This window comes from Neoarius graeffei, chromosome 24 (assembly GCF_027579695.1).
Source record: "Neoarius graeffei isolate fNeoGra1 chromosome 24, fNeoGra1.pri, whole genome shotgun sequence".
Classification (NCBI taxonomy): Eukaryota; Metazoa; Chordata; class Actinopteri; order Siluriformes; family Ariidae; genus Neoarius; species Neoarius graeffei.
The window spans coordinates 57,721,976-57,740,341 of record NC_083592.1 but is presented as its reverse complement, the minus strand read 5'-3'; the positions used below and the strand labels follow the sequence as shown (position 1 = coordinate 57,740,341).

Here is an 18,366-nt window from a genome sequence, read left to right as displayed (position 1 = left end):
ATGACCAAGTATAATATTTTTGTCTCATTTGTTTAACTGGGTTCTCTTTTACCTACTTTTAGGACTTGTGTGAAAATCTGATGATGTTTTAGGTCATATTTATGCAGAAATATAGAAAATTCTAAAGGGTTCACAAACTTTCAAGCACCACTATATGTTTCTACGTCTTTACAACTACAAGTAGTCTTTTCTGTGTCAGATAAGCAGAAATCATGTCGTTAATAACGTTAGGGTTTAATGTTTAATTCCTACTGATTCTACCTCCCTGTTCTGTGATTGACAGGATGCGGAGAATGCCATCCAGCAGATGAACAGCCAGTGGCTGGGAGGCAGGCAGATCAGAACCAACTGGGCCACCAGGAAGCCTCCTGCACCCAAATCCAATCTTGAGAGTCAGTCCAGTAGTCAGTCAGAAACACTTCTCCTGCATTACACATTCTCATCCTATTTCAGAAATGGCTCTCCTCTGACCTTTCCTTTTCTTTCTCCTCTGTCTGTTAGCAGGCAACACCAAACACCTATCCTATGAGGAGGTTCTGAACCAGTCCAGCCCCAGTAACTGCACTGTGTACTGTGGCGGGGTCACCTCTGGCCTCTCAGGTGAGTGGAGCTCCTTCACCTCCAGACTCGGAGCACGTCAGATTTACAGTTCTGATGTAGCTTCTGTATAAACGAATAAAAAGTCTGGCGTGTCGTTCTGAAGCAGATTGCTGAGGTATAAGTGGAGCAAAGCACTGTGTGTGGCGCCGTTACAGTAAAATCATCACCAGGTGGGGTGATGAAACGGCGTCACTGTTACCACACCAAAGATGATTACTTTCCTACAACAGCATGATACGTGGAGGAGTATGCTTCTTATACCAGTGATTACTTATATATAAAATATAAAAAAAAATTATTTTCTTAAATTAAAGAACGTCATACTTTTTATCCGTTTAAAATTGCGGAATGTCAAACAAAAGTTATTGTTCTTGCTTATAACAGCTATGAACAGACATTCCTTCAGTAGTTTATTTTTTTATACTCCTGATTACCTAGAAAGTGTAAACTAGAGGTCTGCGCGGGTTGGATTTTTCAGTCCCGCCCGCGCCCGCATTGTGCAGTCCTGCCCGCGCCCGCAAAGAATTATGATTTTTCAGTCCCGCCTGCGCCCACAAAAAATTGATTTTCAGTCCCACCCGCGCCTGCCATATTTTGTCCCGCTCCCGCCCGCAAATCCCGCATGATGCAAATGTTCGCGTTATTTCTCAGGAAAGTTCTTGTCTTGACACAGCGTGATGGTGCCCCACCCCCTACTTTGAGTGGATTTGAGCATAAATATCTACAGTTCACGTTTGTTATTATTTACCTTGTTTCTGAATTCAGCATGTAGTGTCTCTAATAATAATAATTAGTGCTGTCAAGCGATTAAAATATTTAATCGCGAATCGCACATTTGTCACATGAGAAACCATTGTAATTCTCTGATCAGCATAAAGTGAATGGGCTTGCTTTGTACCATGAGTGAAGTGATTTACTGCTTGAGTTAGTCTACAACTCTAATCAGAGAGACAGGTTACACAGTGACGGTAGGCTTGACTCAATGCTATCCCAGAAATCCTTCCTGTAATATGCAAATTTGGCCGCCTCTGATTGGACAGCCAAATTTGCATATTACAGGAAGGATTTCTGGGATAGCATTGAGTCAAGCCTACCGTCACTGTGTAACCTGTTTAAAACAAGTTTTTAGTTAGTGGGACTGCAGCTTATCACCGCTCCCGCCTGCGCCTGCATATGTGCGCTCGCGCCTGCATATGTGCGCTCGCGCCCGCAATGAGCTTTCAAAATTTGTCCCACGCCGCACTGCTTTGCGGCGGGTCCTGCGAGTACCGCGGGACTCCCGCGGGAGTGCAGGGCTGTAGTGTAAACTACTCCTCCTCTGTCCTGAAAATGTCCAAAAACCTTCAGTTCCAGCTTCACCTCTGACTGTTAAAGTGGTGATGCTGGAGACTCCTTCCAAAAGCGTGTGACAAATATCTCCTGATAGAAAACTTCACCATGTTAAACACTACACGCATTCCTTTTAATCCGTTTATGCGGTATGTCCCTGATAATGAGCTGTTACTATGGAAAGATAACCTGTTAGAGTGCATTAATATCAATCTGTGCAGCTGTTAGAGCAGAACTTGAGCACTCGTATGACCACATGTTGGGTACGTGTCAGTGGTGGGGAAACCCACCACTGATTGGTAAAGATCAGTGTTCTGGAAAAGAAACAGATTCGTCGTATTTGGGGCAGTAGGCATGTAACAATTCACCCAATTCATGATCTTGGGTTCATGATTCAATTTTCCCATGATGCTTTTGAAACAAAAAAGTAAAGAATTTTATTACCAAAAAAAGCTAATTTTCTTATTCTTGATCAACTTAAATATTGCTTTTCTTAAATTAAAAGAACTTTTGTTTTGGTTTCTTAATAACCAGCAATAATTTATGGCCATTTGTAAAGGTTGGAGTAAAATATAATAGCCTGTTAGTGTTTCTTTTTTTAAACATGAAAGTTAATAACATTAATTTTCTGAAACTCTTATGAACGTTTGTACTTTCTCCATTTGCTTCTCTCTTTCAGCAGTCTGTAAGAAGAGAGCTCTGATTTCTTGTTAAATCATCTATTTGTACACGATCACACAACAGCTCTTTCACATTTTGCATCTGTTTTGTTTTCGTGGCATTAGAGCTGTTACTTCCGCCTGCAGTGAAGTCGTGTATTCCCGATATTGTACATTAAACAATGTCCTCCCTCTGCTGTCTAAACAGTGCAATTACAGCTAGAAAAAACTGATTACGCAGCCTCACTTTTAATTCATTAATTCAGATTGTCATATTTGTATCGCAATTTATTATTGCATAATACGTCATTACATGCCTATAGGACACTTAAACGTTATGCTGTTCTAGCATTAATTCATGGTAGATGTTGTAGATAAATGCATATTAGAATAGATGTTTAGCTTTTTTTTAATCTACAGCTTCATAGATTTTGAATGTGATGTGACCTCACTTCCTGTTCCAGATCAGCTGATGAGGCAGACTTTCACTCTATTCGGACAGATCATGGAGATCAGGGTCTTCCCAGATAAAGGCTACTCGTTTGTGAGGTGTGTCATCCTCATTTGCAGTCTGTACTCTTCCGCACCTGTATATCATAACGATGAGTTCCTTTTTCACTCACTGTACTTCCTGTGCCTTGTTCATTATGGGTGTATATCTACAGCTGAGCGTGTAAAGAAGCTTTGTAATGTCCTCTGTACGAATGAATAAACATCCTCTCCACTGGCAGGTTTGATTCTCATGAGAGTGCAGCCCACGCCATCGTGTCTGTGAATGGGACGTGCATCGAGGGCCACACGGTGAAGTGCTACTGGGGTAAAGAAACCGCAGACATGAGGGCTATGCAGCAGATGGCCATGCCCCAGGTAGGAACAGAACTTCAGTGTGTCGGAAATGTGCCGGAGGTCAGCTGCTTATCGTGAGCTGTGTGGTTAGGGACGCTGTCGGTGTTCGTAGTCGTGTTGTGTACAGCTGCGTTTAATTTCATTACATATCCGAGGTGGGACGAAACAACACAAATGATTAGATCACAATTATCAAAGGGGTTTCTACAATACAATATATGTCACGATGTGTATATACAGTGGGTTTGCAAGCAAACTGCCAGTAAAGCACCACTTTTTAAACCATTTTAAATTTTTTTTTTACTAAACTTCTTATTTATAAAACATCAAGCTGTGAAAGAGACATTTGTTGTACATCAAGTCCAGAAGTTTAACATCCCATCAGCTGCTTTAAATAAGTGATTTTATTATCTATTTTTACAACCTCGATTCCAAAAAAGTTGGGACAAAGTACAAATTGTAAATAAAAACGGAATGCAATAATTTACAAATCTCAAAAACTGATATTGCATTCACAATAGAACATAGACAACATATCATATGTCGAAAGTGAGACATTTTGAAATTTCATGCCAAATATTGGCTCATTTGAAATTTCATGACAGCAACACATCTCAAAAAAGTTGGGACAGGGGCAATAAGAGGCTGGAAAAGTTAAAGGTACAAAAAAGGAACAGCTGGAGGACCAAATTGCAACTCATTAGGTCAATTGGCAATAGGTCATTAACATGACTGGGTATAAAAAGAGCATCTTGGAGTGGCAGCGGCTCTCAGAAGTAAAGATGGGAAGAGGATCACCAATCCCCCTAATTCTGCGCCGACAAATAGTGGAGCAATATCAGAAAGGAGTTCAACAGTGTAAAATTGCAAAGAGTTTGAACATATCATCATCTACAGTGCATAATATCATCAAAAGATTCAGAGAATCTGGAAGAATCTCTGTGCGTAAGGGTCAAGGCCGGAAAACCATACTGGGTGCCCGTGATCTTCGGGCCCTTAGACGGCACTGCATCACATACAGGCATGCTTCTGTATTGGAAATCACAAAATGGGCTCAGGAATATTTCCAGAGAAATATTCCAAAAAAAACAAGATGGCGACCTGCTAACAGCAAGGCTTCTGGTGCTCTGATTTATTTTGGACTAAATCGTTGGATATTGTGCTTGTTGTTCGGATTATTATGGACATACTGCTTATGAACATTCATGCTTTGAACCTGTGAGGATATGTGTGCTTAATTTTACGTATTATCTGTGACATCTTGGTGTTTTTGACACCGATTTCTGTTGTGATCATCCAACCGTGACGGTCCTTACCTGTCCCGCCATTTTCTGCTGTTGGATAAGCCGCTTGATCAATTTCACCTGTTGTTGGACCTTGAGCCAGAAAAATGTCGAGGCGAAAGGACAAAAACACGAAAATGGCCGAGGAAAATGAAGAGGACTTGTATGTTGTTTTCCCACAAAAGGCATGGGATAGCCTCACCTCAATCAAGAAGGACACAACGGAGACTGTCGAAAAGCTGGTGAGTTTGGACAGACGAGTCTCTGAACTGGAAGATAAAGAAGTGAACAATAAATAAGTGATACAAACCCTCACCATGCAAGTCGAGGCCCTGCAGTCAGCGGTCAACAAAATCAACGGACGGCTCGTAAAATCCGAAAATCAAAACTCCCGTCTAAGCAAGAAAATTGTTGAAATCAAAGCGAGATCCATGAAGGACAATCTGATATTTAGCTTGGCGGGTAAAGAGTACAAGGAGGTGAAGGGAGAGGACTGTGTGGAGATAATCAGAATGTTCCTCGCCCATGTCATGCGCGTAGAGTACGTCCAACAGATCTGGATCACGACGGCGCACAGGACGGGAGGCAGACCAAAGAACGGGCAACCGCGCAGCATTATTGCGCGCTTCCTGGTGGCTAGCCAGTTGCACACGATCCTGCAGCACACGAACCGGCTCCGCAACACAGAACATTTTGTGTTGCGACAGTTTCCCGAGGAAATGAACGAGAGGAGGAAGTTCTCGATGGTCGAATACCAGAGAAGGAAGGATGACTCGGAGGACAAAACGCCCTGCTCCATCGTGCAAGACAAACTCTGTCGGTGGAAAACTGCAGACGCGTTATCTCCACCCGCAGCTCCCGACCTCCGACCCTCTGCATCCACCACCGGTTATCGACGTCGGCACGAGCGATCGCGTGGAAGACTCCGGCAGCTCCTTCTGTGGTTTCGCCGCCAACGTCAACTCACTGCAAGACGTGCGGACGGTGAGAGATCAGTTGTTGTCGCGCCCAGAAGTAGCCGCGGCCTCCGACCTGATCTACGCCTTCCGTTTCCAGGATGGTGACATCACCCGAGAGAATTTCGACGCGGACGCTATGATGGGATGGGAACTCCTGAAGCACATGAGACTGAAAAACCGTTCGAACTGCGTCTACATGGCGACCAGAGACTGCCCCCTCGGCTACCGTCACATCAGCCAAAGAAGGTTTGATCATATCACCAATCTCTGCGACACTGCATTTACCAACCTGAATCCGACCCAAGCTACATGATTTTCTTCAGAGCATCCGTTGTCTTAACGCGTTTGATATTTTGTAAACACTGCATTTTCTGCTCTATTTGGGGTGTTCTTTTTTCTACCAAACGGTCAGTAGCGGGGTCCTGCGAGCTCTTCTCTTTCTGCTATGGTTTAGATCATGACAGATAACTCTACAAAGCACAATGCTTTCATTTTAAATCATTTGAATCAATTCACGGACGTCAATGACGTTATTGACTTGCCGCATAGTGGCAGTGATTACTACGAAATTGAGGAGATCTCCCCTCCAATTACTGGTCAAAACGGGTTCTGTACCCTCCATATAAATATCCATAGTCTGCCCGAAAAATACGACATATTGTCTAACATACTCAGTCGATTACAGGCAGTCTACATCAAAGTCCACTTCGTACTTCTGTGCGAGACGTTTTTAAAAGACACCAATTGGTAGATGTGTGATAAACTGCCAGGTTATACACTGATTTGTCGTAACAGAACTATTAATTCAAAAGGTGGTGTCGCCATGTTTATTAGTAATGAATTCACCTTTATTGAACGTAATGATATTTGTGTGAACATTGATGGTGAATTCGAGTCAATATTTGCGGAAATAAGGGGCAACAATAGGTCGCTTCTTGTGGGCGAAATATACTGTGTGCCTGAGATAAACGAAAAGGTATCAATTTCTAGATACAATAATGTGTTGGAAAACATCGCAAGATCGAATATTTCGCTTGTCATAATAGGCACCGATCAAAACTTTGATTATATGAAAACAGACTCGCACACAAACACTAAGTCTGCTTAACACCTTCTCGAGTTCTGGGCTTTTGCCAACAATCACTCGCCCCACCTGGATTACGGCAAAAAGCGCAACTTTAATCGACAACATGTATGTGAACTGTTTCGAGGACTTATTCTCAGGTATATTACTTAGTAACATATCAGACCACCTCCCGGTCATGATGTGTGTAACTAGTTTGTCTCGTCGTGGTAAAAAGGAATCCATACGCTTCAGTTGCAGGGCCATGAACGAGCAAGTGATAGAAAATATTAAAAATGAAATTTTTCTGTTCGACTGGCAGGGGCTAGATGAATCCCCGTTAGACGACGCATACCAGAGCTTTACTCAAATTCTTAATGATGATATTGATAAACATGCGCCTCTGAGAGAAATAAAAATTAAGTCAAAACACGTTCTCTCTGAAGCCTGGATGACACCAGGGCTTCTGCGCTCTAGTATCACTAGAGACAAACCATTTCGCAAATGTCTTGGTAAAGAAAAAACGGACCCTCTTTATCAAAAATTCCTATGCTACAGAAACGCATACAACAAAGTCAAACGCAAAGCTAAGCAATTCTATTTTAGCGAACTTCTCGCTCAATATAAGTCTGACGTCCGGAAAACATGGAAAATAATAAATCAGGTATCGGGAAAGTGTCCCTCCAAGAAGTCCATATCCAATTGTTTTACCGTGAATGGTCAAAGCATCATGAATCCCTCAGATATCGCTAATGGTTTCTGTGAATATTTTACAAAAATCGGTAAAAAATATGCTGATGCTATTCAGCCGTCGAAACAATCAGTAAACAGCTTCTTGGGAAACAGCCCAAACGAAAAATCGATCTTCTTGGGTCCTACCGACTCCGAGGAAATAAAAATCATAAGTGCTCTAAAACCAAAAAAGAGTGCAGGTCATGACCAAATTAACATAAAGATTGTCAAACAAGTGTCGCCGGCGCTCTCTGAGCCGATTGCAACACTGATAAACAAATCCTTATCGTGCGGTAGAGTTCCCACAAGCATGAAAATCGCGAAAGTCGTCCCAATATTCAAATCGAAGGACCCACAAATTTTTGGTAATTATCGACCAATTTCGCTCCTCCCGAGCATCTCTAAAATCTTAGAGAAAGTTGTCCACGCTCGGCTATATGACTTTCTGAGAAAAAGCAACATACTGACCCCCAGTCAATATGGTTTCAGACCCAAACACTCGACTGCTCATGCCGTAACCGAATTCGCGTTCGATACACTTAATGCGTTTGAAAAAGATGAATATTGTCTTTCGGTCTTTCTTGACTTGTCAAAAGCATTTGACACGATCGATCACAGGATTTTGATGCGGAAACTAGAGTATTATGGCATTAGGGGAATTGCCTTGAAGTGGTTCGAAAGCTACCTAAGCCAACGTGAGCAGTTTGTATGCTACAAGAATTGCAATTCCTTCAGGCTCCCGATCACGTGTGGTGTACCACAGGGATCAGTGCTTGGTCCGTTGCTTTTTATTATTTACACCAATGATCTACCGAAAAGTTTGTCAAAAATGAAATGTATTCTCTATGCTGATGATACGACAATATACAAATCGTCATCGAATCTCCCTGTCCTTTTTCAGTGCGTGAATGATGAACTCAAAAATTTATGCGAGTGGTTTAAAGCCAACAAATTATCGCTGAACGCAAGCAAAACCACCTACATGGTGCTGACAACTAAAAGGGAGGGGAATCTATCTAATTTCCAGCTGACAATGGGAAACGAGATACTGAATAGAGTTGAAAATGTGAAATTTCTTGGAGTCCACATTGATGACAAAATGAGTTGGAAAGCGCATGTTGAATATTGCCAAAAGAAAATTTTAAGTGGCATTCATGCTTTGGCTGCATCAAAAAATTACTTGTCTTGCTTCCATCTCAAGCAACTATACTACTACCTGATCCACCCATACCTCACGTATGGTGTCATCACTTGGGGCTCTGCTGTTGACAAACATATAAGAAAGCTTCGAACTCTCCAGAAAAAAGCGGTGCGAATAATTTCAAAATCTAAGTTCAACGACAGTTCGGCGCCTATCTTTAGTCGTCTAAAAATCCTGACAGTGGATGATCTATTCACTGTTCAACTCTGTAGACTTGTCTATGATCACACCAAAAACGTTCTGCCAGAATCACTTCAGAAAATATTCCGCCCAAATCATGACTTTCACTCCTATTCAACCCGCAATCGAAATGCCATACATTTATCTCGAGTGCGTAAAGACATCGTATTGCGCAGCTTTATTTATAGAGCGCCTACAGCTTGGTCTGCCCTGCCAGAACACATTAAAACTTCCGATACTGTCCGGTGTTTTGGTTCAAGACTTAAGAAATACCTTATCGCGAAATATTAAAATTAAAGCTTTTGCAACAATTTAAAGAATTTTAACCCGCTCCGACCGTTCGCGTAGTAATAACCAAAATCCTTGTTTGATACTGGGGGGGGGGGGGAATTCTGATGTTCAAATTATTTTTTTTATTTATTTTGTCTTTTTTTACTTTCTCTTCTTTTTTTAATTCTCTTTTCACTTATTTTTTTGTTTGCTGTTTGGGTGTGTCTGTCTGCCTGCATTTGTTGGGGAGGGTGGGGGATGGGTGGGTTGAGACTGGTTCTGTTTCTGTGTATTTGGTTTTTATTTATTTTGCTTAATTTGGGACTGACAGATTTTTTAAAATCTTGGTCTCGACCCGAATCTCTTTTTTTTTTTTTTTTTTTTTTTAATGTATTTTATAAATATACCGGTGTCTGTTGTATAAAATGATTCAAAATAAAATAAAGAAAGAAGAAAGAGAACATTATCTGTGAACACAATTCACCGTGCCATCCGCCATTGCCAGCTAAAACTCTATAGTTCAAAGAAGAAGCCGTATCTAAACATGATCCAGAAGCGCAGACGTCTTCTCTGGGCCAAGGCTCATTTAAAATGGACTGTGGCAAAGTGGAAAACTGTTCTGTGGTCAGACGAATCAAAATTTGAAGTTCTTTATGGAAATCAGGGACGCCGTGTCATTCGGACTAAAGAGGAGAAGGACGACCCAAGTTGTTATCAGCGCTCAGTTCAGAAGCCTGTATCTCTGATGGTATGGGCTTATTGCCCCTGTCCCAACTGTCCCAACTTTGAGCAACTCGAATCCTACATTAGACAAGAATGGGTTAACATTCCTATCCCTAAACTTGAGCAACTTGTCTCCTCAGTCCCCAGACGTTTACAGACTGTTGTAAAGAGAAAAGGGGATGTCTCACAGTGGGAAACATGGCCTTGTCCCAACTTTTGAGATGTGGTGTTGTCATGAAATTTAAAATCACCTAATTTTTCTCTTTAAATGATACATTTTCTCAGTTTAAACATTTGATATGTCATCTATGTTCTATTCTGAATAAAATATGGAATTTTGAAACTTCCACATCATTGCATTCCGTTTTTATTTACAATTTGTACTTTGTCCCAACTTTTTTGGAATCGGGGTTGTAAACTAAGATTGCCTTTCAGATTTTAAGTGTAGGTCATAAGAATTTTCCCCGACACCCAATTATTTTTGTTTAGTGACCTGAAAGCTACTGAATTCGAATCACAGGCTTCCAATTTTATTAGGTTTTTTAAAATAGAACAATGAACGTAGAATCACATGGCCCTAAATTCTCTGCTATTTTTTCCGGCTTCACCATGACCCAATTCAAGATACTACGTCATGCATCACGTGGTGGGCTTTCCCCGTTCACGCAAGGCATTGTGGGATACAAATTTGAAACAGGAGAGAAAAATGGAGGACGCGAGTGTGAGAATGAAACGTGAAAGACTGACTACAGTAACGGAAAGTGAGAAAAAAAGACGTTATGTTATATATGGAGGAAAGGAAACGCAGGAACAAACTAATAAATATGGGCGCTCAGCGAGCACCTCGGTGTGATCAGCCGTTCGTTTAGTGACAGAATGATGGAACTGTCAGTGCACGCTCAAAGGGAAACCTGTAGATGGCAGTAATGAAACACTGTGGATGCCAGCTGCTGTAAAACCCAAAAGAAGGTAAACTTGCGCATGCGCACACGGACTTCCTCTGTCTGCTTGACTGCGCGAAGCGAGTGATTTCATGCACATTATTTGCTTTAATCCCCTCAAATTAAATAACTTCCCAGCCACAGAATGGCCTGATATTTTGTGAGATATTACAGAAATAAACAGATATCACAATCACCACATTTCAGCGGAAACTAAATTTCACTGATTTTATGAAATCGAAAGGCCGTCTAGCTTTAATGTGTGTGTGGGGGGCAACTAACATCAAGTTTAAAAACAAACATTTTAGGAACAACAAACTTGCAATAACCTGGTAGTACAAGTCTGCACACCCCTTACCACAAACGTGGTTAAAGCACCTTCTGCTTGTAATGCAGCACACAGTATGTACAGTTTTTGGGTAAGTCTCTCTTCCACTTTTCCTTGTAAAAATGCTCCAGAGGTATCAAAATTTTCGGGGATCTCCTGCACAGCCATCTTCAAGTCATTCTGTGGGTTTTTAATAGGATTTTGAGCCGGGCTCGGACCGGAACTTCTCAAAACTTTTGATTGTTCTGAAGCCGTGCCTTTGTTGTCTTTGTGCTTTGGATCGTTATCATGCTGGAAGGTGAAAATTTTCTTCAGCTGTCTAACGGAAACTTGAAGGTTTTGTGCCAGCTGAAGAGAAGCAGAACCATAGCTTGATGCTGCCAACACCATGCTTCACTGAGGGTGTGGTGTTCTTTTAGGTTATGTGGTCTGTGTTATTTTTGCACCAAATGCCTCATGTGTGGTTCCCCCCCCCTCCCTCTTTCAGCAGAGTAACCCGGCCTACGCGGCTCAGCCATACGGACAGTGGGGTCAGTCTTACGGTAACGGGCAGCAGATGGGTCAGTACGTCCCTAACGGCTGGCAGATGCCGACGTACGGAGTGTATGGCCAGGCCTGGAACCAGCAGGGCTACAAGTAAGTACACCAGCACGGCGTCCGCCACCTCCTCCTCTTCCCCTTCCTCCTCCACAAGTACCCTGATCAAGGAGGACAGAGCAACGCCAGTGGGACGAACCATTCCATCACGATTGAGGGGGTGGCAACGGACTCCAACCCGATGTACAGCATATTCGGATCATTAAACACCCCCCACCCACCCACTCACCCGGTTTTGGTTTTGTTTGGGATTTTTCCCTTCATCTTGTAGTTTGGACTGATTTAAAAAAAAAAGTCAGTCTTTTTAAAAGTGTCTTTTTTTTTTTTCTTCTCCCCCTCCCTTTTGGTTTGTTTGATTTTTGTAATTATTAGTCACTCTACCCTGTAGTTTGTTTCCCAGTTTTCAGTAGTTAAGATTTTTTCCCTGTTTTTTTTTTTTCCCCTCTCCTCCAGTCGTTAAAAGAAGACAAAGTGTTCAGAAATGTCACCCGTGTACCATTTTTTGTGAACTTTTTCCCTCTTTTTTTTTTTTTTTTTTTTTAATTCCTTTCCCTCCCCCCATATGGACACACTTCAGCTCGACATGATTGTTGATTGAATTTTTTTTCTTTTATTCACAGTCTGGTAGTTTTGTAAAAAATATATATAAATAAAATAAAATGGAGGCGGTTTCCTCAGTGGCCTTGACATGCACTTGAAGTTCCCACAACTTCTTGTGAAATAATATTGTTCTTAATTTCTCCAGCTTTTAACAAAATTCATTATTACACAACTACTTTTTTTTTCTTCTCTCCTTGATTTTGTTTTTTCCTTTCTGCTATTATCAGCTTTTATTAAAGATGCCATGTTGTGGTTAATATTTCATTATAATGTACAATGCTTATGTTAAGCTCTGATGTTTAAATGTCCTTCTCTTGGGTTTTTTTTTTTTTGTTAAATATATATTATTAATTATTGAGAATCATGTTTCCTTAAAATGAAAATTAAGTTTAGGTTAGGACACCAGAGTGTTGTACTTTGTGTGTGTGAAGATATTTTTGTAATTCTGTGTTATTACATTTAACGCTTGTAAATTGGGATTTGTTTACCATCTTGTAAATTGTTCGAGTGAGCTCAAGCCGCTCCGTTCCTGATGTATGGAGTTTAGATTTTAGACATGCTCCACGCCCCCAAATTCCTTTCCATTTTTTCACGAGCAAACATGTCACTGTGTTGATTTTACAAGCCAAAGACGAGGATCGCCATCAGATTTCCCGAACACTCTATCAGCTGAACCACTGTAGGTATATCGAGTGTGTTTGGAGAACAAACAGGAAGTCCACTTCTCCTGCTTTTCCACTTCCTGCCACAGAGCCGACCTGGTAGATGGTCATATCAGAGGTGTGTGCGTTTAATTTCTCTCTCCCCCCCCCCCCCCCATCACATCTCCTGAGTGTTTTTTTTTCTCTTCCTTTGTCCTATTTAGTCATCACTGTCCTTTAAAGAGAAGAGCTTAAGCGATTAAATCTGTTCATTTTTTTTTTCTTCCAGTGGTTTATTTTGAATCTCCACTTGTTCTGCTTAATGAATCAAATGTTCTGCTTTCTAGAAATTGAAACTGTATTTTGTAAAAAGCTGAAGAAAAATGTACTGTTCATCTTGGTTTTCTTTTTTTTTTTTTTTTCCTTTTCACTCATTCCGGTTTTCTCCTCAACTTCTTTTGGAGGGACATTTAATTTTGTGTAAATAACTTGATATCCATTAATATGATAACCATTAAAAGGCTGTTCCAGTATTCTGAGACTCTGAAGTAAAAAAAAAAAAAAAAGGCTGTTTGTGTCTTTTTTTTTTTTTTCTTTATCGTGTTTTCTGAACTGCAATTTTTTTTTTTTTTAAAGAATTTCCCTGAGGGTACAGACACGCAAAAAATAAAACGAATGAATAAATGGAGTTTAATTGGACTTGTTTTCTGATGAGCCACTGTGTTTATTATGAAAATTTAAATGTTAATGAATAATTCTACTTTCTATGAATGCAGATGACCAATAGGCATACTACACAAATATTTTTCCGTTTTTTTGCTTTTACCTAAACCTGTGATACCATATTGCAAGACTTTAAATACTTCTCTAATTTTAATCACCGTATAATTTGGATTAAACTCATTTTATTTAAATTATAACCAGGATAAATAAAGGCTATAAGAACATTGCTAACTTTATTAAATATAGCTGCAAGCAGTGATGAAGGGGATTAATAAGCAGGGCAGAGTTGCCATGGTAACTTGAGACGATTGTGCTAAATGTGGTTGTAATTGCTGATGGCAAGTTTTTTCAGTTGACCAAAGACTGAGTGCAAGTGAGATGACCTCATGTCCTGTTTGACGGATTTGCTGCTGATTCTGAAAGACTGTAATCGATGAATGAATACTTTCATTATCCGTCTGATAACTTTCTTACTCTTGGTCCAAAGATCATCTTTATCAAATTTGGTGACATTTTAATTATGTAGCCTGTGAAAATTCTCAATATTTTCATTTAAATAAAAGGCGGCCACGTCAGTTAAGTTGACAAGATGGTTTGTCATGTCTCATGTTTAGACTCTCCCAATATATTACCTCACATTATCCCTTCTGTAAAGGGAACCACATCAATACTTCGGAGGCAAAAAGATTGTTTTTGCTTCGTGAAATGTCCCCCAGTGGACAAATGACAATTTTTTTGTACATCCTCAGGAAGCCGTCTCAAGTCCATACATCAAGTTTTGTGTCAACACATCGCAGTCTTCGATATTCTTTTACTGTTTGGTGGCTTCGCTGCTGGTTTTGATTGGCTGTTACAGCCAAACTGTTTCAGCCAAACTGTTTCAAAAATCCAACTGATAAATTTTTTAAGGTTTGGACTGAAGATCACCCAGGGCAAACTGGGTGAAAACACATTTTTACTTATCACAAAATGATGCAAACATTTTTGTGCTTCCTTAGAAGAAGATCCTGAGTTCATACACCAAGTCTCATTTTGATATGTTAAAGCATTGCTGAGTTACGACCTCACTTTCTCTTTGGTGGCTTCACTGTCATTTTTGATTAACTATAATGGATGAACGCTTTTGTCTCCGCTTTGCGATCTTGCAAGATACAACCACACACATGAAAGGATTACGTTTTTAAGACAAACACATTGACAAGCACCGCACTTATTGTGGTGCCCCCCCAGTCATTACAGGACAAGTTTAATTTCAAGTTCTCAGGAAGTGGTACTGAGTCTGTGTACCAAGTTTGGTGTTGGTACATCAAACAATTGCTGAGATATGACCTCACTTCCTGTTTAGTTGCTGCCAATTTTGATTGGCTGTTACAGACAGATAGTTTTGAAAATCAAAAATTCTTCCGATAACTTTTGTGAGGCTTGGTCTGAAGATCACCTGAAGCAAATGGGGTGAAAACTGGACAAAATTTGTGGAGTTGTGAAGTTCTTTTCTAGCTTTTTCACAAAATCCAAAATGGCAGAAATTGATCGAATGCCCTGAACTCGACTTACACCAAGGAATCGGACAGTACTTCAGTTTTGGAAATGGGGGATTTGGTTCAAAAGCAACATGCATAAATGCACCTCCAAATTTGACCCATTGGTGGCTCTAGAGCACTTGTGGTGCAAACATGACACTTGGTTTAAAGAATCAGGGTACTGTCCCCAATCAGTGTGCCAAATTTCAAAACTTTTTACCATATGGTTCTATGGGCTGCCAAAGACAACCTAGCCAGAAGATGAAGCAGAATAATAATAATAGTAATAATAAGAGAAAAGACAAAAAGGTAGAAACACAATGGGTGCCTGTGTAGCTTCGCTGCTTGGCCCCTAATTAATGACCTCCATCAGTGTAACATCACTAAAAGCCCCACTTTGACAATGATGAAGAGAATAACACACTCCGTGTCATTCTGTTCAAGGAAATTAATGAACAGTAATTCATGGGCTGGTGTGATGAAGCTGAGTTACCGTTTTGACTCTGTACTTAATTATTTTCACTGTAGACTCCTTTCGTAAGTGTTAATTAAGCAAGCATTTCCATTTATCGTGCACATTAATATAAACCTGTGATTTGTAGCTGCACTACCGTCAGAGCTGTAGTTATAGAAAATTAATCAACACCTTCTGATCAGAGTCCAGAGTTCAACAGCACTGTGGTGTAAACATAATCTATTCAACAACACTGATGTATTTCAGAACCACAGCTATTGATAAGTTCAGCTTCTGCTGCCAGCAGGTGGCGCTGTTAGACTGTTCTACAGGAATCCTGCTCCATTCTTCCTCCTGTACTACACGAGCAACACTCATTTCAGGCTTGATAATTTGAGGAGTGTATCAGGTATGTTAAAGTAGGAACACACACTAAACTGTGCAGTACAGCAGCAGGAGTGATGAACACCAGGCGTCAGGAATGATCTTAGTAGATTTCAGTGTCTAAACACATACCTGAGAGTAGTGTTGTAGAACTCGAGACCAGTCTCAAGACCACATTTTGAAGGTCTTGGTCTCGTCTTGGAATCAACTGCATTTGTACTTGGTCTTGTCTCAGTCTCAGACATGGAGGACTTGGGATTTTATTTCAAGACTGGTCAAGACCACGACTATGGGGATTTCACTAAATTGTTAACATCGTTACTCTGATTGGATGTAAAACTTCCTGCTTCAAATGTGACCAGTAACGTGACTCATTGCTAATTTGAAACTTTCGTTACCGTTAACAGCTGTCACTCCTCCCCCACCACCCTTCACACATACTGGTCTGGTTCTGGTCTTGACTTGGTCTCACCCTGCCTTAGTCTTGGTCTTGACTTGATCTCAACCCCTCAAAGTCTTGGGCTTGTCTCAGTCTCGATACACTCTGGTCTCGGTCATGACTTGCTCTCGGTTTAGATGGTCTTCACTACAACACTACCTGTAAGCATCTGAGTAGCCATGCTCTGTCAGAACTGTGCTCCACGATACTGCAATATTGGTTTCATTATTCTTGTTGGCGATAAAACTCAAAGCAGAGTATGTAGCTCGGTGTGATGGCTTTGGATCAACGTTGGCGTAAACCTGCAGGAAAATTCCTCACAAAAAAACTTTCCATAAAGAAAGACACTCCTGCGGCCTTCCTTGACGATAGCGATGCTATGCTAGCAGCTAATGAAAACACTAGCTTGGAAGCAGACCTGAGGTTGACCAAAGTTCTTGATGTAATGACGGCGAATATCGCTGTGAGGATGGATAAAAAGTTAGAAAAAATGGTACATAATATCAACAGCGGGCGGCACGGTGGTGTGGTGGTTAGCGCTGTCGCCTCACAGCAAGAAGGTCCGGATTCGAGCCCCGTGGCCGGCGAGGGCCTTTCTGTGCGGAGTTTGCATGTTCTCCCCGTGTCCGCGTGGGTTTCCTCCGGGTGCTCCGGTTTCCCCCACAGTCCAAAGACATGCAGGTTAGGTTAACTGGTGACTCTAAATTGAGCGTAGGTGTGAATGTGAGTGTGAATGGTTGTCTGTGTCTATGTGTCAGCCCTGTGATGACCTGGCGACTTGTCCAGGGTGTACCCCGCCTTTCGCCCGTAGTCAGCTGGGATAGGCTCCAGCTTGCCTGCGACCCTGTAGAACAGGATAAAGCGGCTACAGATAATGAGATGAATATCAACAGCAGTATCTTGCTGAGTTTAAAAGAAGTCACTGATCGAGTTGGCAATGTGGAGCAGAGAATCCTAGTGGTGGAAAAAATCCTGCTAGTTTGGAAAAAATGGTAAACAAGTTATCAGAGCAGCTTTAGGATTATGGAAACAGAGGTAAATATAAAAACCTACAGATTATAGGCCTGCAGGAGAAGCTGGAAGGGACGAGCGCAACTAAGTTTATGGAGTCCTGGAATCCCCAGGTCCTGCACCGAGACAACAAAACACAATTACAGTTATCCTAAAGATGATTACTTTTCTATAACAGCACAACGCAAAGTGTTTTATTCCTCTTATACCACAAGAATTTGTCAATGATTACATTTTATTTCTTATTCAGGAACAATATGCCATTCTTATCCATTTTGTTAAAACGTCTACAAAACAAGTTAGTTCTGTCTCTTGAAAAGTTAATAAGACAAATAAAAAAAAAGAAGCTTGTCATGTCCTGAAAACTCAAACCTGACACAGTGCTGACACTGGAGACTCCTTCCATAAATGTTACATAAACACATTTCTCCTTAAGTAAAACTTCACAATATCATTATCAATTACATGTTTTTCTTTTGAATCTGTTTATTATGTGGAGTATCTGCAGTATAAGTCCCTGTGAACGAGCTGTTAGTACAGAAGTGATAACGTATCAGACTGAGTGCATGAATATAAACTTGTGATTTGTAGCTGCAGTGTAAACACATACACACTGATGATACACGCACTCAATCCCACAATGCAGTGTGGCATGACGTCATGTCAAGAGCCTCATAGGAGAGTTGGCTAGAGAGAGAAAGGGTGTGTGAATGGAGAAAGAGTGCATACTCAGGCTGTGTGTGTGTGTGTGTGTGCACGAACTGACATGGTGATAAATGAGTCCTTTTCCCCAGCCAGCCTGACTCTGCCGAACATTAATACTGAACCTGCCTTCAGAGACACAGAGAGAGAGAGAGAGAGAGAGAGCAAGAGACAGACAGCT

General features: G+C 41.0%; 1 protein-coding gene across 6 annotated transcripts in view; it reads left to right on the top strand.

Annotated features, from left to right (window-relative positions):
- The window catches only part of tia1l (cytotoxic granule-associated RNA binding protein 1, like), a 30,735-nt gene extending 17,084 nt beyond the window's left edge, over positions 1–13,651 (top strand). Inside the window, exons 7-11 of one of the 6 annotated variants that reach the window (XM_060907527.1) lie at positions 284–404; positions 502–600; positions 3,053–3,137; positions 3,320–3,455; positions 11,605–13,651. In XM_060907527.1, coding sequence (XP_060763510.1) covers positions 284–404; positions 502–600; positions 3,053–3,137; positions 3,320–3,455; positions 11,605–11,754 — 591 coding nt within the window. In that variant the 3' untranslated portion in view covers positions 11,755–13,651. Of the gene's footprint in view, positions 1–283; positions 405–501; positions 601–3,052; positions 3,138–3,319; positions 3,456–11,601 lie in introns of all 6 variants that reach the window. The other 5 variants (XM_060907529.1, XM_060907530.1, XM_060907526.1 and 2 more) reach the window with 5 other exon arrangements.
- Positions 13,652–18,366: the final 4,715 nt, after the last annotated feature.